Source organism: Pecten maximus, chromosome 13, assembly GCF_902652985.1.
Source record: "Pecten maximus chromosome 13, xPecMax1.1, whole genome shotgun sequence".
Lineage (NCBI taxonomy): Eukaryota > Metazoa > Mollusca > Bivalvia > Pectinida > Pectinidae > Pecten > Pecten maximus.
The window spans coordinates 39,102,164-39,124,252 of NC_047027.1; the positions used below are offsets into that span (position 1 = coordinate 39,102,164).

Sequence of the window (22,089 nt, forward strand, 5' to 3'; positions counted from 1 at the left end):
AAGCTGTATATGTTTTGCCTTTCGCCAAGTTACAACTTCAATTGTTGGTTCCTACATGTATTATTGAGTTTTCAAGCGCTGATAATTTTTAGACAAGTAGTTACATTGACATCTATCTGCGATGAGTTAACATCGATAACTACATAAAATTGCTTTTTCGGCTTCATTTAGAGACAATGCAAAACAAGTTTAAATAATCAGTTTTTTAACTGATGTTGGAGTCAGTACATGCGAAAACGCCATTCTTGGCACGCTTTACCTTATCATTGCGCCGGTTGAAGGTGAAGGTCATTTACAGCACGATATGTAGATATAGAGTGAGTAGTAGTCACGGAGAATGACCATTATCATCACGATGCTTCACTTGACAGTTACTCTACTGGCGATTTCTCGTAAGTTTGACTTCAATTTCTACTATTATCCATTCAAGAGATCTCTGTAGTTAAATGGTGGTGTCTATAGTTATATGGTGGTGTCTGTAGTTATATGGTGGTGTCTATAGTTATATGGTGTCTGTAGTTATATGGTGTCTGTAGTTATATGGTGGTGTCTATAGTTATATGGTGGTGTCAGTATTTATATGGTGGTGTCTGTAGTTATATGGTGTCTGTAGTTATATGGTGTCTGTAGTTATATGGTGATGTCTGTAGTTATATGGTGGTGTCTGTAGTTATATGGTGGTGTCTGTAGTTATATGGTGTCTGTAGTTATATGGTGATGTCTGTAGTTATATGGTGATGTCTATAGTTATATGGTGTCTGTAGTTATATGGTGTCTGTAGTTATATGGTGATGTCTGTAGTTATATGGTGGTGTCTGTAGTTATATGGTGTCTGTAGTTATATGGTGGTGTCTATAGTTATATGGTGTCTATAGTTATATGGTGTCTATAGTTATATGGTGTCTATAGTTATATGGTGTCTATAGTTATATGGTGTCTATAGTTATATGGTGGTGTCAGTATTTATATGGTGGTGTCTATAGTTATATGGTGTCTGTAGTTATATGGTGTCTATAGTTATATGGTGTCAGTATTTATATGGTGGTGTCTATAGTTATATGGTGTTTATAGTTATATGGTGTCTGTAGTTATATGGTGTCTGTAGTTATATGGTGTCTATAGTTATATGGTGTCTATAGTTATATGGTGTCTATAGTTATATGGTGTCTATAGTTATATGGTGTCTGTAGTTATATGGTGTCTATAGTTATATGGTGGTGTCTGTAGTTATATGGTGGTGTCTATAGTTATATGGTGTCTATAGTTATATGGTGTCTGTAGTTATATGGTGTCTGTAGTTATATGGTGTCTAGAGTTATATGGTGGTGTCTATAGTTATATGGTGGTGTCTGTAGTTATATGGCGGTGTCTATAGTTATATGGTGTCTGTAGTTATATGGTGGTGTCTGTAGTTATATGGTGTCTGTAGTTATATAGTGGTGTCTATAGTTATATGGTGGTGTCAGTATTTATATGGTGGTGTCTATAGTTATATGGTGTCTGTAGTTATATGGTGGTGTCTGTAGTTATATGGTGGTGTCTATAGTTATATGGTGGTGTCTATAGTTATATGGTGGTGTCTATAGTTATATGGTGGTGTCTATAGTTATATGGTGGTGTCTATAGTTATATGGTGGTGTCTATAGTTATATGGTGTCTGTAGTTATATGGTGGTGTCTATAGTTATATGGTGTCTATAGTTATATGGTGTCTGTAGTTATATGGTGGTGTCTATAGTTATATGGTGTCTATAGTTATATGGTGGTGTCTATAGTTATATGGTGTCTATAGTTATATGGTGTCTATAGTTATATGGTGTCTATAGTTATATGGTGGTGTCTATAGTTATATGGTGGTGTCTATAGTTATATGGTGTCTGTAGTTATATGGTGTCTATAGTTATATGGTGTCTGTAGTTATATGGTGTCTATAGTTATATGGTGTCTATAGTTATATGGTGGTGTCTGTAGTTATATGGTGGTGTCTGTAGTTAAATGGTGGTGTCTATATTTATATGGTGTCTGTAGTTATATGGTGGTGTCTGTAGTTATATGGTGGTGTCTATAGTTATATGGTGTCTGTAGTTATATGGTGGTGTCTGTAGTTATATGGTGGTGTCTGTAGTTATATGGTGGTGTCTATAGTTATATGGTGTCTGTAGTTATATGGTGGTGTCTATAGTTATATGGTGTCTATAGTTATATGGTGTCTATAGTTATATGGTGTCTATAGTTATATGGTGGTGTCTATAGTTATATGGTGGTGTCTGTAGTTATATGGTGTCTGTAGTTATATGGTGGTGTCTATAGTTATATGGTGGTGTCTATAGTTATATGGTGGTGTCTGTAGTTATATGGTGGTATCTGTAGTTATATGGTGGTATCTGTAGTTATATGGTGGTGTCTATAGTTATATGGTGGTGTCTATAGTTATATGGTGGTGTCTGTAGTTATATGGTGGTATCTGTAGTTATATGGTGGTATCTGTAGTTATATGGTGGTGTCTGTAGTTATATGGTGGTGTCTATAGTTATGTGGTGGTGTCTATAGTTATATGGTGGTGTCTATAGTTATATGGTGGGGTCTATAGTTATATGGTGTCTGTAGTTATATGGTGTCTGTAGTTATATGGTGGTGTCTATAGTTATATGGTGGTGTCAGTATTTATATGGTGGTGTCTGTAGTTATATGGTGTCTGTAGTTATATGGTGTCTGTAGTTATATGGTGATGTCTGTAGTTATATGGTGGTGTCTGTAGTTATATGGTGGTGTCTGTAGTTATATGGTGTCTGTAGTTATATGGTGATGTCTGTAGTTATATGGTGATGTCTATAGTTATATGGTGTCTGTAGTTATATGGTGTCTGTAGTTATATGGTGATGTCTGTAGTTATATGGTGGTGTCTGTAGTTATATGGTGTCTGTAGTTATATGGTGGTGTCTATAGTTATATGGTGTCTATAGTTATATGGTGTCTATAGTTATATGGTGTCTATAGTTATATGGTGTCTATAGTTATATGGTGTCTATAGTTATATGGTGGTGTCAGTATTTATATGGTGGTGTCTATAGTTATATGGTGTCTGTAGTTATATGGTGTCTATAGTTATATGGTGTCAGTATTTATATGGTGGTGTCTATAGTTATATGGTGTTTATAGTTATATGGTGTCTGTAGTTATATGGTGTCTGTAGTTATATGGTGTCTATAGTTATATGGTGTCTATAGTTATATGGTGTCTATAGTTATATGGTGTCTGTAGTTATATGGTGTCTATAGTTATATGGTGGTGTCTGTAGTTATATGGTGGTGTCTATAGTTATATGGTGTCTATAGTTATATGGTGTCTGTAGTTATATGGTGTCTGTAGTTATATGGTGTCTAGAGTTATATGGTGGTGTCTATAGTTATATGGTGGTGTCTGTAGTTATATGGCGGTGTCTATAGTTATATGGTGTCTGTAGTTATATGGTGGTGTCTGTAGTTATATGGTGTCTGTAGTTATATAGTGGTGTCTATAGTTATATGGTGGTGTCAGTATTTATATGGTGGTGTCTATAGTTATATGGTGTCTGTAGTTATATGGTGGTGTCTGTAGTTATATGGTGGTGTCTATAGTTATATGGTGGTGTCTATAGTTATATGGTGGTGTCTATAGTTATATGGTGGTGTATATAGTTATATGGTGGTGTCTATAGTTATATGGTGGTGTCTATAGTTATATGGTGTCTGTAGTTATATGGTGGTGTCTATAGTTATATGGTGTCTATAGTTATATGGTGTCTGTAGTTATATGGTGGTGTCTATAGTTATATGGTGTCTATAGTTATATGGTGGTGTCTATAGTTATATGGTGTCTATAGTTATATGGCGTCTATAGTTATATGGTGTCTATAGTTATATGGTGGTGTCTATAGTTATATGGTGGTGTCTATAGTTATATGGTGTCTGTAGTTATATGGTGTCTATAGTTATATGGTGTCTGTAGTTATATGGTGTCTATAGTTATATGGTGTCTATAGTTATATGGTGGTGTCTGTAGTTAAATGGTGGTGTCTATATTTATATGGTGTCTGTAGTTATATGGTGGTGTCTGTAGTTATATGGTGGTGTCTATAGTTATATGGTGTCTGTAGTTATATGGTGGTGTCTGTAGTTATATGGTGGTGTCTGTAGTTATATGGTGGTGTCTATAGTTATATGGTGTCTGTAGTTATATGGTGGTGTCTATAGTTATATGGTGTCTATAGTTATATGGTGTCTATAGTTATATGGTGTCTATAGTTATATGGTGGTGTCTATAGTTATATGGTGGTGTCTATAGTTATATGGTGGGGTCTATAGTTATATGGTGTCTGTAGTTATATGGTGTCTGTAGTTATATGGTGGTGTCTATAGTTATATGGTGGTGTCAGTATTTATATGGTGGTGTCTGTAGTTATATGGTGTCTGTAGTTATATGGTGTCTGTAGTTATATGGTGATGTCTGTAGTTATATGGTGGTGTCTGTAGTTATATGGTGGTGTCTGTAGTTATATGGTGTCTGTAGTTATATGGTGATGTCTGTAGTTATATGGTGATGTCTATAGTTATATGGTGTCTGTAGTTATATGGTGTCTGTAGTTATATGGTGATGTCTGTAGTTATATGGTGGTGTCTGTAGTTATATGGTGTCTGTAGTTATATGGTGGTGTCTATAGTTATATGGTGTCTATAGTTATATGGTGTCTATAGTTATATGGTGTCTATAGTTATATGGTGTCTATAGTTATATGGTGTCTATAGTTATATGGTGGTGTCAGTATTTATATGGTGGTGTCTATAGTTATATGGTGTCTGTAGTTATATGGTGTCTATAGTTATATGGTGTCAGTATTTATATGGTGGTGTCTATAGTTATATGGTGTTTATAGTTATATGGTGTCTGTAGTTATATGGTGTCTGTAGTTATATGGTGTCTATAGTTATATGGTGTCTATAGTTATATGGTGTCTATAGTTATATGGTGTCTGTAGTTATATGGTGTCTATAGTTATATGGTGGTGTCTGTAGTTATATGGTGGTGTCTATAGTTATATGGTGTCTATAGTTATATGGTGTCTGTAGTTATATGGTGTCTGTAGTTATATGGTGTCTAGAGTTATATGGTGGTGTCTATAGTTATATGGTGGTGTCTGTAGTTATATGGCGGTGTCTATAGTTATATGGTGTCTGTAGTTATATGGTGGTGTCTGTAGTTATATGGTGTCTGTAGTTATATAGTGGTGTCTATAGTTATATGGTGGTGTCAGTATTTATATGGTGGTGTCTATAGTTATATGGTGTCTGTAGTTATATGGTGGTGTCTGTAGTTATATGGTGGTGTCTATAGTTATATGGTGGTGTCTATAGTTATATGGTGGTGTCTATAGTTATATGGTGGTGTATATAGTTATATGGTGGTGTCTATAGTTATATGGTGGTGTCTATAGTTATATGGTGTCTGTAGTTATATGGTGGTGTCTATAGTTATATGGTGTCTATAGTTATATGGTGTCTGTAGTTATATGGTGGTGTCTATAGTTATATGGTGTCTATAGTTATATGGTGGTGTCTATAGTTATATGGTGTCTATAGTTATATGGTGTCTATAGTTATATGGTGTCTATAGTTATATGGTGGTGTCTATAGTTATATGGTGGTGTCTATAGTTATATGGTGTCTGTAGTTATATGGTGTCTATAGTTATATGGTGTCTGTAGTTATATGGTGTCTATAGTTATATGGTGTCTATAGTTATATGGTGGTGTCTGTAGTTATATGGTGGTGTCTGTAGTTAAATGGTGGTGTCTATATTTATATGGTGTCTGTAGTTATATGGTGGTGTCTGTAGTTATATGGTGGTGTCTATAGTTATATGGTGTCTGTAGTTATATGGTGGTGTCTGTAGTTATATGGTGGTGTCTGTAGTTATATGGTGGTGTCTATAGTTATATGGTGTCTGTAGTTATATGGTGGTGTCTATAGTTATATGGTGTCTATAGTTATATGGTGTCTATAGTTATATGGTGTCTTTAGTTATATGGTGGTGTCTATAGTTATATGGTGGTGTCTGTAGTTATATGGTGTCTGTAGTTATATGGTGGTGTCTATAGTTATATGGTGGTGTCTATAGTTATATGGTGGTGTCTGTAGTTATATGGTGATATCTGTAGTTATATGGTGGTATCTGTAGTTATATGGTGGTGTCTATAGTTATATGGTGGTGTCTATAGTTATATGGTGGTGTCTGTAGTTATATGGTGGTATCTGTAGTTATATGGTGGTATCTGTAGTTATATGGTGGTGTCTGTAGTTATATGGTGGTGTCTATAGTTATGTGGTGGTGTCTATAGTTATATGGTGGTGTCTATAGTTATATGGTGGGGTCTATAGTTATATGGTGGTGTCTATAGTTATATGGTGGTGTCTATAGTTATATGGTGTCTGTAGTTATATGGTGGTGTCTGTAGTTATATGGTGGTGTCTATAGTTATATGGTGGTGTCTATAGTTATATGGTGGTGTCTATAGTTATATGGTGGTGTCTATAGTTATATGGTGGTGTCTATAGTTATATGGTGGTGTCTATAGTTATATGGTGTCTGTAGTTATATGGTGGTGTCTATAGTTATATGGTGTCTATAGTTATATGGTGTCTGTAGTTATATGGTGGTGTCTATAGTTATATGGTGTCTATAGTTATATGGTGGTGTCTATAGTTATATGGTGTCTATAGTTATATGGTGTCTATAGTAATATGGTGTCTATAGTTATATGGTGGTGTCTATAGTTATATGGTGGTGTCTATAGTTATATGGTGGTGTCTATAGTTATATGGTGGTGTCTATAGTTATATGGTGGTGTCTATAGTTATATGGTGTCTGTAGTTATATGGTGGTGTCTATAGTTATATGGTGGTGTCTATAGTTATATGGTGTCTATAGTTATATGGTGTCTATAGTTATATGGTGTCTGTAGTTATATGGTGGTGTCTATAGTTATATGGTGGTGTCTATAGTTATATGGTGGTGTCTATAGTTATATGGTGGTGTCTATAGTTATATGGTGGTGTCTATAGTTATATGGTGGTGTCTATAGTTATATGGTGTCTATAGTTATATGGTGTCTGTAGTTATATGGTGGTGTCTGTAGTTATATGGTGTCTATAGTTATATGGTGTCTGTAGTTATATGGTGGTGTCTGTAGTTATATGGTGGTGTCTGTAGTTATATGGTGTCTGTAGTTATATGGTAGTGTATATAGTTATATGGTGTCTATAGTTATATGGTGTCTATAGTTATATGGTGTCTATAGTTATATGGTGGTGTCTATAGTTATATGGTGGTGTCTGTAGTTATATGGTGGTGTCTATAGTTATATGGTGGTGTCTATAGTTATATGGTGTCTATAGTTATATGGTGTCTATAGTTATATGGTGTCTGTAGTTATATGGTGGTGTCTGTAGTTATATGGTGGTGTCTGTAGTTATATGGTGGTGTCTGTAGTTATATGGTGGTGTCTGTAGTTATATGGTGGTGTCTATAGTTATATGGTGGTGGCAGTAGTTATATGGTGTCTATAGTTATATGGTGGTATCTATAGTTATATGGTGGTGTCTGTAGTTATATGGTGTCTGTAGTTATATGGTGTCTATAGTTATATGGTGTCTATAGTTATATGGTGGTGTCTGTAGTTATATGGTGGTGTCTGTAGTTATATGGTGGTGTCTGAAGTTATATGGTGTCTGTAGTTATATGGTGGTGTCTATAGTTATATGGTGTCAATAGTTATATGGTGTCTATAGTTATATGGTGTCTATAGTTATATGGTGTCTATAGTTATATGGTGTCTATAGTTATATGGTGTCTATAGTTATATGGTGTCTATAGTTATATGGTGTCTATAGTTATATGGTGGTGTCTATAGTTATATGGTGTCTATAGTTATATGGTGTCTATAGTTATATGGTGTCTATAGTTATATGGTGGTATCTGTAGTTATATGGTGGTGTCTATAGTTATATGGTGGTGTCTGTAGTTATATGGTGTCTATAGTTATATGGTGTCTGTAGTTATATGGTGTCTGTAGTTATATGGTGTCTATAGTTATATGGTGGTGTCTATAGTTATATGGTGGTGTCTATAGTTATATGGTGTCTATAGTTATATGGTGGTGTCTGTAGTTATATGGTGTCTATAGTTATATGGTGTCTATAGTTATATGGTGGTGTCTGTAGTTATATGGTGTCTATAGTTATATGGTGGTGTCTATAGTTATATGGTGTCTATAGTTATATGGTGGTGTCTGTAGTTATATGGTGTCTATAGTTATATGGTGTCTATAGTTATATGGTGGTGTCTGTAGTTATATGGTGGTGTCTGTAGTTATATGGTGTCTATAGTTATATGGTGTCTGTAGTTATATGGTGGTGTCTATAGTTATATGGTGGTGTCTGTAGTTATATGGTGTCTGTAGTTATATGGTGGTGTCTGTAGTTATATGGTGGTGACTATAGTTATATGGTGTCTGTAGTTATATGGTGTCTGTAGTTATATGGTGTCTGTAGTTATATGGTGTCTATAGTTATATGGTGTCTATAGTTATATGGTGTCTATAGTTATATGGTGGTGTCTGTAGTTATATGGTGGTGTCTATAGTTATATGGTGTCTATAGTTATATGGTGTCTATAGTTATATGGTGTCTATAGTTATATGGTGGTGTCTATAGTTATATGGTGGTGTCTATAGTTATATGGTGGTGTCTGTAGTTATATGGTGGTGTCTATAGTTATATGGTGTCTATAGTTATATGGTGTCTATAGTTATATGGTGGTGTCTGTAGTTATATGGTGGTGTCTGTAGTTATCTGGTGTCTATAGTTATATGGTGTCTATAGTTATATGGTGTCTGTAGTTATATGGTGGTGTCTATAGTTATATGGTGGTGTCTGTAGTTATATGGTGTCTGTAGTTATATGGTTGTGTCTGTAGTTATATGGTGGTGTCTATAGTTATATGGTGTCTATAGTTATATGGTGTCTGTAGTTATATGGTGTCTATAGTTATATGGTGTCTAAAGTTATATGGAGGTGTCTGTAGTTATATGGTGGTGTCTGTAGTTATATGGTGTCTGTAGTTATATGGTGGTGTCTATAGTTATATGGTGTCAATAGTTATATGGTGTCTATAGTTATATGGTGTCTATAGTTATATGGTGTCTATAGTTATATGGTGGTGTATATAGTTATATGGTGGTGTCTATAGTTAGATGGTGTCTATAGTTAGATGGTGTCTATAGTTATATGGTGTCTATAGTTATATGGTGTCTATAGTTATATGGTGTCTATAGTTATATGGTGTCTATAGTTATATGGTGGTGTCTATAGTTATATGGTGTCTGTAGTTATATGGTGTCTATAGTTATATGGTAGTGTCTGTAGTTATATGGTGTCTGTAGTTATATGGTGTCTATAGTTATATGGTGGTGTCTGTAGTTATATGGTGGTGTCTATAGTTATATGGTGTCTATAGTTATATGGTGGTGTCTGTAGTTATATGGTGTCTATAGTTATATGGTGGTGTCTATAGTTATATGGTGTCTATAGTTATATGGTGGTGTCTGTAGTTATATGGTGGTGTCTGTAGTTATATGGTGGCGTCTATAGTTATATGGTGGTGTCTGTAGTTATATGGTGGTGTCTGTAGTTATATGGTGGTGTCTGTAGTTATATGGTGGTGTCTGTAGTTATATGGTGTCTATAGTTATATGGTGTCTATAGTTATATGGTGTCTATAGTTATATGGTGTCTATAGTTATATGGTGGTGTCTGTAGTTATATGGTGGTGTCTGTAGTTATATGGTGGTGTCTGTAGTTATATGGTGTCTGTAGCTATATGGTGGTGTCTATAGTTATATGGTGGTGTCTGTAGTTATATGGTGTCTATAGTTATATGGTGGTGTCTATAGTTATATGGTGGTGTCTATAGTTATATGGTGTCTGTAGTTATATGGTGGTGTCTGTAGTTATATGGTGGTGTCTGTAGTTATATGGTGGTGTCTATAGTTATATGGTGGTGTCTATAGTTATATGGTGGTGTCTATAGTTATATGGTGTCTATAGTTATATGGTGTCTATAGTTATATGGTGGTGTCTGTAGTTATATGGTGGTGTCTGTAGTTATATGGTGTCTATAGTTATATGGTGGTGTCTGTAGTTATATGGTGGTGTCTATAGTTAAATGGTGTCTATAGTTATATGGTGGTGTCTGTAGTTATATGGTGTCTATAGTTATATGGTGGTGTCTGTAGTTATATGGTGGTGTCTATAGTTATATGGTGTCTATAGTTATATGGTGGTGTCTGTAGTTATATGGTGGTGTCTGTAGTTATATGGTGGCGTCTATAGTTATATGGTGGTGTCTGTAGTTATATGGTGGTGTCTGTAGTTATATGGTGGTGTCTGTAGTTATATGGTGGTGTCTGTAGTTATATGGTGGTGTCTGTAGTTATATGGTGTCTATAGTTATATGGTGGTGTCTATAGTTATATGGTGTCTATAGTTATATGGTGTCTGTAGTTATATGGTGGTGTCTGTAGTAATATGGTGTCTATAGTTATATGGTGTCTGTAGTTATATGGTGGTGTCTGTAGTTATATGGTAGTGTCTATAGTTATATGGTGTCTATAGTTATATGGTGGTGTCTATAGTTATATGGTGTCTATAGTTATATGGTGGTGTCTATAGTTATATGGTGTCTATAGTTATATGGTGTCTATAGTTATATGGTGGTGTCTGTAGTTATATGGTGGTGTCTGTAGTTATATGGTGGTGTCTATAGTTATATGGTGGTGTCTATAGTTATATGGTGGTGTCTGTAGTTATATGGTGTCTGTAGTTATATGGTGGTGTCTATAGTTATATGGTGGTGTCTGTAGTTATATGGTGGTGTCTATAGTTATATGGTGGTGTCAGTAGTTATATGGTGTCTATAGTTATATGGTGGTGTCTGTAGTTATATGGTGGTGTCTATAGTTATATGGTGGTGTCTATAGTTATATGGTGGTGTCAGTAGTTATATGGTGTCTATAGTTATATGGTGGTGTCTATAGTTATATGGTGGTGTCTATAGTTATATGGTGTCTATAGTTATATGGTGTCTATAGTTATATGGTGGTGTCTGTAGTTATATGGTGGTGTCTATAGTTATATGGTGGTGTCTATAGTTATATGGTGGTGTCTGTAGTTATATGGTGTCTATAGTTATATGGTGTCTATAGTTATATGGTGTCTATAGTTATATGGTGGTGTATATAGTTATATGGTGTCTATAGTTATATGGTGTCTATAGTTATATGGTGGTGTCTGTAGTTATATGGTGGTGTCTATAGTTATATGGTGTCTGTAGTTATATGGTGGTGTCTATAGTTATATGGTGGTGTCTGTAGTTATATGGTGTCTGTAGTTATATGGTTGTGTCTGTAGTTATATATTGAATAAGTTACAGCTTTCGTTACAATACTCGACATTGGTTTGTTTCTCTCCATCCACTCTCATATATAACCTTAAAGAAACATCAATCCCGGATCAAACAGTAAGTTTTAGTGTTTCACTTCATGTTAACTATAGTTACCTATGCCGCGGGGGCACATCATCATGGCCACAATCACGAGTACCACACGGCCAGTCCTGGTGACGTGCAGGGTGAGCTGGACCACCTAAGCTCACACTTTGGGGACCACCTGTGTGTCGACCTTCTCATGTTGGACTGTAGAAATCACCATGCTAGCCAAGACGAAAGGATATGTGGCTCGGACGGAAAGACATATCCAAATCAGTAAGTTAGTAAATAGTTGTTTGATACCTTATAAGTAAACAGTTAAAACTCTTCTGCGGGGTGATGGGACCAACACTATCAACTGTTTCCCGAGGCCGCAGTTGGGGTGTAACAAGTTAGTTAACAGTTGACAATATTACACCCTATGTTACATGAAAGCTAATTCCTCGACATATCATAATGCATTCAAATATCTCGGTCCCAAAAGCTTGTTTCCGGCATGAGAGGTGGCTTATCTGACTTTGTTCTGACTTTTTGCGTTTTCAATAAACTGATGATATTGAAGAGCTGTTCAGAACAGTAACAGAGACCTTGCAGCCCAGCAGGTCACCTATACAGATGATGTGTTTTCTGTGTTGATCATGTCGATGGGAGGAACCCTATAGAACTTAAAATCAAAGAAACTGTCGACTCTTTCAGTCGCTTTCCTCTATCCTTACTGACAACTTAACCAGCAGGGACATCTTACAGATAAGCTGTATGACAAGATTTTAATTTCCAAATTGTTATTTTTTCATTTCTAGTTAGAAACATTCATGCATCTGCGGCATTTACATGCCCTAGTTCATCTGATATTCACGGGCTTGCTCCCATTATTACGAAGGTGAAATCAACAAAACAAGGTTTCTTGAGATGTAGATTGATGAAAACCACGGGAAAGTTTATGGTCGTTATCAAGGTTTCATATAAAATCAAACATGTTTGATATTTTTGGATATGCTCAGTGCTTCCGTTGTCCCTACCCTTATTCTCTTTTGAGACTGTGACGTAATCAGAATTTGGCGGGTGTCGTCGTGACCTAGTTTACATGGCAGATGTCGTCGTGACCTAGATTTATATGGCAGAGGTCGTCGTGACCTAGTTCACATGGCGGATGTCGCCGTGACCTAGATTTATATGGCGGGTGTTGTCGTGACCTAGTTCACATGGCGGATGTCGTCGTGGTCTAGATTTATATGGCGATGTCGTCGTGACCTAGATTCACATGGCGGATGTCGTCGTGGTCTAGATTTATATGGCGGGTGTCGTCGTGACCTAGATTCACATGGCCGGTGTCGTCATGACCTAGATTTATATGGCGGGTGTCGTCGTGACCTAGATTTATATGGTGGATGTCGTCGTGACCTAGATTCACATGACGGATGTCGTCGTGGTCTAGATTTAAATGGCGATGTCGTCGTGACCTAGATTCACATGGCGGGTGTCGTCATGACCTAGATTTATATGGCGGGTGTCGTCGTGACCTAGATTTTAATGGCGTCGTCGTGACCTAGATCTTGATGGTGGATGTCGCAGTGACCTAGATTTATATGGCGGTGTCGTCGTGACCTAGATTTATATGGTGGATGATGTCGTGGCCTAGATTTTTCTGGCGGATGTTGTCGTGACCTAGATTTATATGGCGGGTGTCGTCGTGACCTTTTTTTCAGGAGTCTGAATGCAAATCTATATTTTGCAAATATTATCCCATGGATAATTTAATTTTGAGTTTGAATTGTGGTTTAATAATTAAGTCGGTAATCTTGATTGTTTCTCTATTTTGGATATACAGAATCCTTCAAAAGAACAAATTATGCCGCCATACAGGGTAATAAAAAACAATCATTTCAACTCAAAATCGATTTTAAAAGAGGGCAAACAAAAATCATTCATTTCATGTTACAGTTGCTACTTTGTGCATTCGACATGCATGTTCGAAGATCTGGTCGTCGCAGGACATGGTCAGTGCATAGTCACCAGCGAGAAGCCTTCCACCGTCATGCCTGCTGTCGGAACTACCATGATGCCATCCACCGCCATGCCTGCTGCCGGAACTGCAAACACATTAATGACAACCAAAGTTACCATGCAAACGACAACTGTTAAATCTTCTTCGCAAGTCATACAGTCCGTTTTCTGTCAGAATAAAGACGCAATTAATTGTGACCTGACGATTTTGTTTGTGTGTGGTTCGGACGGACACCTGTACCCAAACCAGTAAGTTGGTTCTATTTAGTAACTATTTGTGGTAAGTTCACAAGATTTAGGTGTTTGGAATATGCAAATCAGAAATTGCCCAATATCTTCTACATAAAACTGTATAAATATGTCTTGATCAGTAATTGTAGTCTACCATTTTAACAAAAGTGTTTGGATATACCCTAACCAGTCATCGCGAGAGAAGTGTGTATATATACCCTAACCAGTCATCGCGAGAGAAGTGTGTATATATACCCTAACCAGTCATCGCGAGAGAAGTGTGTGTATATACCCTAACCAGTCATCGCGAGAGAAGTGTGTATATATACCCTAACCAGTCATCGCGAGAGAAGTGTGTATATATGTCCTGACCAGTCATCGCGAGAGAAGTGTGTGTATATACCCTAACCAGTCATCGCGAGAGAAGTGTGTATATATGTCCTGACCAGTCATCGTGATCTACCCTCTAAACAGAGGTGTGTAACTATGTCCTGACCCGTCATCGTGATCTACCCTCTAAACAGAGGTGTGTAACTATGTCCTGACCAGTCATCGTGATCTACCCTCTAAACAGAGGTGTGTAACTATGTCCTGACCAGTCATCGCGAGAGAAGTGTGTAAATATGTCCTGACCAGTCATCGTGATCTACCCTCTAAACAGAGGTGTGTAAATATGTCCTGACCAGTCATCGTGATCTACCCTCTAAACAGAGGTGTGTAAATATGTCCTGACCAGTCATCGTGAGCTACCCTCTAAACAGAGGTGTGTAAATATGTCCTGACCAGTCATCGTGATCTACCCTCTAAACAGAGGTGTGTAAATATGTCCTGACCAGTCATCGTGATCTACCCTCTAAACAGAGGTGTGTAAATATGTCCTGACCAGTCATCGTGATCTACCCTCTAAACAGAGGTGTGTAAATATGTCCTGACCAGTCATCGTGATCTACCCTCTAAACAGAGGTGTGTAAATATGTCCTGACCAGTCATCGTGATCTACACTCTAAACAGAGGTGTGTAACTATGTCCTGACCAGTCATCGTGATCTACCCTCTAAACAGAGGTGTGTAAATATGTCCTGACCAGTCATCGTGATCTACCCTCTAAACAGAGGTGTGTGAATATGTCCTGACCAGTCATCGTGATCTACCCTCTAAACAGAGGTGTGTAAATATGTCCTGACCAGTCATCGTGATCTACCCTCTAAACAGAGGTGTGTAAATATGTCCTGACCTGTCATCGTGATCTACCCTCTAAACAGAGGTGTGTGAATATGTCCTGACCAGTCATCGTGATCTACCCTCTAAACAGAGGTGTGCAAATATGTCCTGACCTGTCATCGTGATCTACCCTCTAAACAGAGGTGTGTAAATATGTCCTGACCAGTCATCGTGATCTACCCTCTAAACAGAGGTGTGTGAATATGTCCTGACCAGTCATCGTGATCTACCCTCTAAACTGTGTAAATATGTCCTGACCAGTCATCGTGATCTACCCTCTAAACTGTGTAAATATGTCCTGACCAGTCATCGTGATCTACCCTCTAAACAGAGGTGTGTAAATATGTCCTGACCAGTCATCGTGATCTACCCTCTAAACAGAGGTGTGTGAATATGTCCTGACCAGTCATCGTGATCTACCCTCTAAACTGTGTAAATATGTCCTGACCAGTCATCGTGATCTACCCTCTAAACAGAGGTGTGTGAATATGTCCTGACCAGTCATCGTGATCTACCCTCTAAACAGAGGTGTGTAAATATGTCCTGACCCGTCATCGTGATCTACCCTCTAAACAGAGGTGTGTAACTATGTCCTGACCAGTCATCGTGATCTACCCTCTAAACAGAGGTGTGTAAATATGTCCTGACCAGTCATCGTGATCTACCCTCTAAACAGAGGTGTGTGAATATGTCCTGACCAGTCATCGTGATCTACCCTCTAAACAGAGGTGTGTATACTTATCATGAATGGATGTAGTCTCTTAATACAAGATTTGGGGTCTAAATAATTAATTGTATCGTATTCACAAAACCAAAGTTGGTAATTCAATCTTAACCATAGATATTGGAGATACATTGAGGGGTTAATTCCCCGCAGGGGCAGTTAAAATATACTTACAAATCAATTAATAATCACCTAACGAATGTGCCTATACGTAAGTTAATTATCTAATGTCCATAGCATATGATTAATGTATGGGCCAGTGGTTTTGGGTATTTTCAAAATGATTTCGAAAATTCAAATTATGACTTTTCCTTAAATCCAAAATCCAAAATTTAGAGTGTTCCCGCTTTAGCAAACATCCGGTGTGGAGCACTTAAGTTGAATATACTGTACGTGTTTGTAAGCTTTTCTTGTGCAAAAATACGCGGGTGGCATGTGCCTCTTGGTTGATACTAACAACCAAAATGTCTGTTGAAAACAATGCCTTTCGGACTTGTTATTTTTTACATTAATATATTTTAAGTCGTGTGATCTTACAATGTATACTTAACATGATTATTCCTGATTCTTATTTTAGGTGTGAGTTGTCAAAGGCTGCATGTGATGACCCGTCAATTATCAAGGTAGACATCTCCCTGTGTCCATAATTATATCATGGTCACCAACATTTCATCAATGATAGTTTGGATAATAAAAACTTACGTTTCTGTTGGTTTTGACTTCATATAAAACCGATGAAATGAGCGTGTAACGTGTCTGCTTTGATTTTTTTCTATTTCTATATATATATAATCTAGCTTACGTAGAGTTCTGCGGCTGTGGGGTGGTGTTAATTGTCAGGGTTCACCCCGCGGCTCAGTGAAAACATTTGTAATACAGGTATGTAAAATAGCGAAACATCTGTCTATGTAGTGTTATCTTAGTGAAATATCCCAATGTGAACACGGTACTCAATCCGGAGACATTATACAGCCAACGTTCTGCCAATCATCTTCATGTTTTGACTCACGGATCTATGGCGTACCTCTATTCTAGATGTTCAAAACAAGTGGTATATTTGCTGTCCTCGCCATGCAATAGCAACTCGTATTTGGTTAATTGTTGGGTGAAAAGATATTCCGAGAATAGTTAATTTTAATGAATCTTCATAGATTGTTTGGCTGAAAGAATCTTCATAGGATGTTTTTGTTGAGTTAAAAGAATATTTGTAGAATGTATGGTTGAAAAATCTTCGTAGAAAGTTAAGTTGAAAGAATCATCATAGAGTGATTGGTTATAGGAATCTTTAGAAAATAGTTTAACTGAAAAGGTCGTCATAAAATGTTTGGTTGAGATGAAAGAATCATCATAGAATATTTGGCTGAAAGAATCTACATAGAATGTTTGGTTGAAAAAAATATCAATAGGAATGTTACTGATATAGATTTTATTTTCAAAATCAAAAAGTGCTTTATTTTAGCGAACATTACTCTGCTTAGATCTAAATAATAGAGCTCATGCACATATTGAATATGATTATTTCAATGAGATTTTCATCAACAAACAATTCGGGTAAATGTTTGATTTTGTATATAGCTGCTAATGTTTTTAATATACCCGTTTACAATCAAAATAAATTCATAATCATCACTAAGTCGTTCGAGTGGACAGTAGACTTGGAATCAAACACTCGTATTACGTTCCGTGTGTCAGATGGGTGAAAGTCATGTATACAAGGCAGTTCAATCGATCAGAAAGAACTATCAGTAAAAATTCAATCAATGAAGCTTCACCTTTTAATAAGTTGTAGAGCTCGTAGCAAGGTCACCACCACCTCCGTAACATATTCGTAAAGACTCGAAGCGGGAGACAAACGTGAAATATATTTGGTTTTACTGAAGACACTGTCAGACATCCTCTAGTCATTATATTTCCGCGCAGCTGGTAGAGCATATTTGATAATAATATCAACATTCAACAATCAAATTAATATTTCAATTCAATCATGCTACATCGAACATTGTTTTATGGTGAATATGTTGCATCATCGTATTTTTGTCTTTATAAAACTGTTTGCTCATCCTCTAATGCCCATTATTTTAACACAAACCATTAGACTAGGAACTGAAGCCTTTTACTTCTTTACTTTTTTAGGAGAAAACTGAAACTGAATTATAGGGTTTGAATGTTGCTTTTGGTGATTTAATGCCGTGATAAATTATTGAGTTGCTCTTTTCTGAATTTATGAACTATGGAGCCGAAGCAGTAGCAGTTCAATGAATTTGTATCAAGAACTACTCAATTAATCACTCCATGAAATCGACCAAAGCAACATTCAAATCTTAGATACACCTGCAACATAAATGATTTGCCATGCTCTAATTTATGTGAAAGATTTTGGTAAAGTACACTAGTCTAATGTACATATGTAACCCATCTCCTTGCGCATGGTGTCTGTCTTTGGTTTTCTGTGGGTAATGAATAGGCGGACAATCGACAGTTACCGTTAATACCGATATCATAAAGTTATTCCCATATCAAAATCCATTCAACGGATTTTTAAATGAAATACTTTGTTTGAATTTTAGTTGTATATTTGCATAGAGATTCTGGAACTACGTTTTATTCTAAATGAAAACAAACAGTAGTTTGGGAAACAAATGTACATGTCAAATCGGAAATTCTGAATGGTAAGATAAACAACCCAAATATTTTTTTTTACAAGTGAAATATCGAAAATAATTCATTCTATAAAAGTGATTATTTTCTAGTGAAAAATATCACTTTTTCAGATATCATTACAATGGGAAAACTTAAAAGCAGACCCAGTATATTTGCTATAAAAATGCAATAATCAGAATATCTAACAGTATATCAAGTATATTTCACTCGTGTGGCTAATATATATATATATAAATATCAAAATATTAGCCCCATTCGTAAAATATATTTGGTTTTACTGAAAACAGTGTTAGATATTCTTTATTTACTACTAGTTTACTTGACAGGTGACAACCCGTTTTTATATAGACACACGTGGCAACCGGTCTGTATATAACATCTGTCAGACGTGACAACCAGTCTGTATATAACATCTGTCAGACGTGACAACCAGTCTGTATATAACATCAGTCAGACGTGACAACCAGTCTGTATATAACATCAGTCAGACGTGACAACCAGTCTGTATATAACATCAGTCAGACGTGACAACCAGTCTGTATATAACATCAGTCAGACGTGACAACCGGTCTTTATATAGACACACGTGACAACCAGTCTGTATATAACATCAGACACACGTGATAACCAGTCTGTATATAACATCAGTCAGACGTGACAACCAGTCTGTATATAACATCAGTCAGACGTGACAACCAGTCTGTATATAACATCAGTCAGACGTGACAACCAGTCTGTATATAACATCAGTCAGACGTGACAACCGGTCTTTATTTAGACACACGTGACAACCAGTCTGTATATAACATCAGACACACGTGATAACCAGTCTGTATATAACATCAGTCAGACGTGACAACCAGTCTGTATATAACATCAGTCAGACGTGACAACCAGTCTGTATATAACATCAGTCAGACGTGACAACCAGTCTGTATATAACATCAGTCAGACGTGACAACCAGTCTGTATATAACATCAGTCAGACGTGGCAACCAGTCTGTATATATAACATCAGTCAGACGTGACAACCAGTCTGTATATAACATCAGTCAGACGTGACAACCAGTCTGTATATAACATCAGTCAGGCGTGACAACCAGTCTGTATATAACATCAGTCAGACGTGACAACCAGTCTGTATATAACATCAGTCAGACGTGACAACCAGTCTGTATATAACATCAGTCAGACGTGACAACCCGTCTTTATATAGACACACGTGACAACCAGTCTGTATATAACATCAGTCAGGCGTGACAACCAGTATGTATATAACATCAGTCAGACGTGACAACCAGTCTGTATATAACATCAGTCAGACGTGACAACCAGTCTGTATATAACATCAGTCAGACGGGACAACCAGTCTGTATATAACATCAGTCAGACGTGGCAACCAGTCTGTATATATAACATCAGTCAGACGTGACAACCCGTCTGTATATAACATCAGTCAGACGTGACAACCAGTCTGTATATAACGTCAGTCAGGCGTGACAACCAGTCTGTATATAACATCAGTCAGACGTGACAACCAGTCTGTATATAACATCAGTCAGACGTGACAACCAGTCTGTATATAACATCAGTCAGACGTGACAACCAGTCTGTATATAACATCAGTCAGACGTGACAACCAGTCTGTATATAACATCAGTCAGACGTGACAACCAGTCTGTATATAACATCAGTCAGACGTGACAACCGGTCTTTATATAGACACACGTGACAACCAGTCTGTATATAACATCAGACACACGTGATAACCAGTCTGTATATAACATCAGTCAGACGTGACAACCAGTCTGTATATAACATCAGTCAGACGTGACAACCAGTCTGTATATAACATCAGTCAGACGTGACAACCAGTCTGTATATAACATCAGTCAGACGTGACAACCAGTCTGTATATAACATCAGTCAGACGTGGCAACCAGTCTGTATATATAACATCAGTCAGACGTGACAACCAGTCTGTATATAACATCAGTCAGACGTGACAACCAGTCTGTATATAACATCAGTCAGGCGTGACAACCAGTCTGTATATAACATCAGTCAGACGTGACAACCAGTCTGTATATAACATCAGTCAGACGTGACAACCAGTCTGTATATAACATCAGTCAGACGTGACAACCCGTCTTTATATAGACACACGTGGCAACCAGTCTGTATATAACATCAGTCAGGCGTGACAACCAGTATGTATATAACATCAGTCAGACGTGACAACCAGTCTGTATATAACATCAGTCAGACGTGACAACCAGTCTGTATATAACATCAGTCAGACGGGACAACCAGTCTGTATATAACATCAGTCAGACGTGGCAACCAGTCTGTATATATAACATCAGTCAGACGTAACAACCCGTCTGTATATAACATCAGTCAGACGTGACAACCAGTCTGTATATAACGTCAGTCAGGCGTGACAACCAGTCTGTATATAACATCAGTCAGACGTGACAACCAGTCTGTATATAACATCAGTCAGACGTGACAACCAGTCTGTATATAACATCTGTCAGACGTGACAACCAGTCTGTATATAACATCAGTCAGACGTGACAACCAGTCTGTATATAACATCAGTCAGACGTGACAACCAGTCTGTATATAACATTAGTCAGACGTGACAACCAGTCTGTATATAACATCAGTCAGACGTGACAACCAGTCTGTATATAACATCAGTCAGACGTGACAATTAGTCTGTATATAACATCAGTCAGACGTGACAACTAGTCTGTATATAACATCAGTCAGACGTGACAACCAGTCTGTATATAACATCAGTCAGACGTGACAACCAGTCTGTATATAACATCAGTCAGACGTGACAACCAGTCTGTATATAACATCAGTCAGGCGTGACAACCAGTCTGTATATAACATCAGTCAGACGTGACAACCAGTCTGTATATATAACATCAGTCAGACGTGACAACCAGTCTGTATATAACATCAGTCAGACGTGACAACCAGTCTGTATATATAACATCAGTCAGACGTGACAACCAGTCTGTATATAAATCAGTCAGACGTGACAACCAGTCTGTATATAATATCAGTCAGACGTGACAACCAGTCTGTATATAACATCAGTCAGACGTGACAACCAGTCTGTATATAACATCAGTCAGACGTGACAACCAGTCTGTATATAACATCAGTCAGACGTGACAACCAGTCTGTATATAACATCAGTCAGACGTGACAACCAGTCTGTATATAACATCAGTCAGACGTGACAACCAGTCTGTATATATAACATCAGTCAGGCGTGACAACCAGTCTGTATATAACATCAGTCAGACGTGACAACCAGTCTGTATATAACATCAGTCAGGCGTGACAACCAGTCTGTATATAACATCAGTCAGACGTGACAACCAGTCTGTATATAACATCAGTCAGACGTGACAACCCGTCTTTATATAGACACACGTGGCAACCAGTCTGTATATAACATCAGTCAGGCGTGACAACCAGTATGTATATAACATCAGTCAGACGTGACAACCAGTCTGTATATAACATCAGTCAGACGTGACAACCAGTCTGTATATAACATCAGTCAGACGTGACAACCAGTCTGTATATAACATCAGTCAGGTGTGACAACCAGCCTGTATATAACATCAGTCAGACGTGACAACCA

At 37.1% G+C, this 22,089-nt stretch overlaps 1 protein-coding gene across 1 annotated transcript; it reads left to right on the top strand.

The window, feature by feature from the left end:
* The first annotated feature begins 282 nt into the window (after positions 1 to 282).
* On the top strand, positions 283 to 17,384 carry LOC117341248 (four-domain proteases inhibitor-like). The gene is made up of 4 exons (XM_033903101.1): positions 283 to 392; positions 11,645 to 11,852; positions 13,518 to 13,829; positions 16,333 to 17,384. Exons 1-4 carry the CDS (start codon positions 338 to 340, stop codon positions 16,400 to 16,402), a joined length of 645 nt encoding a protein of 214 aa, XP_033758992.1. The 5' UTR covers positions 283 to 337; the 3' UTR covers positions 16,403 to 17,384.
* The last annotated feature ends 4,705 nt before the right edge of the window (positions 17,385 to 22,089 follow it).

Bases quoted from the DNA above. Each gene is read 5' to 3' on its own strand.
- LOC117341248 (XM_033903101.1), top strand. From the start codon at position 338: ATGACCATTATCATCACGATGCTTCACTTGACAGTTACTCTACTGGCG. The intron at 393-11,644 runs GTAAGTTTGACT...TGTTAACTATAG, and splicing joins TACTCTACTGGCGATTTCTC to TTACCTATGCCGCGGGGGCA. The intron at 11,853-13,517 runs GTAAGTTAGTAA...TTCATGTTACAG, and splicing joins GGAAAGACATATCCAAATCA to TTGCTACTTTGTGCATTCGA.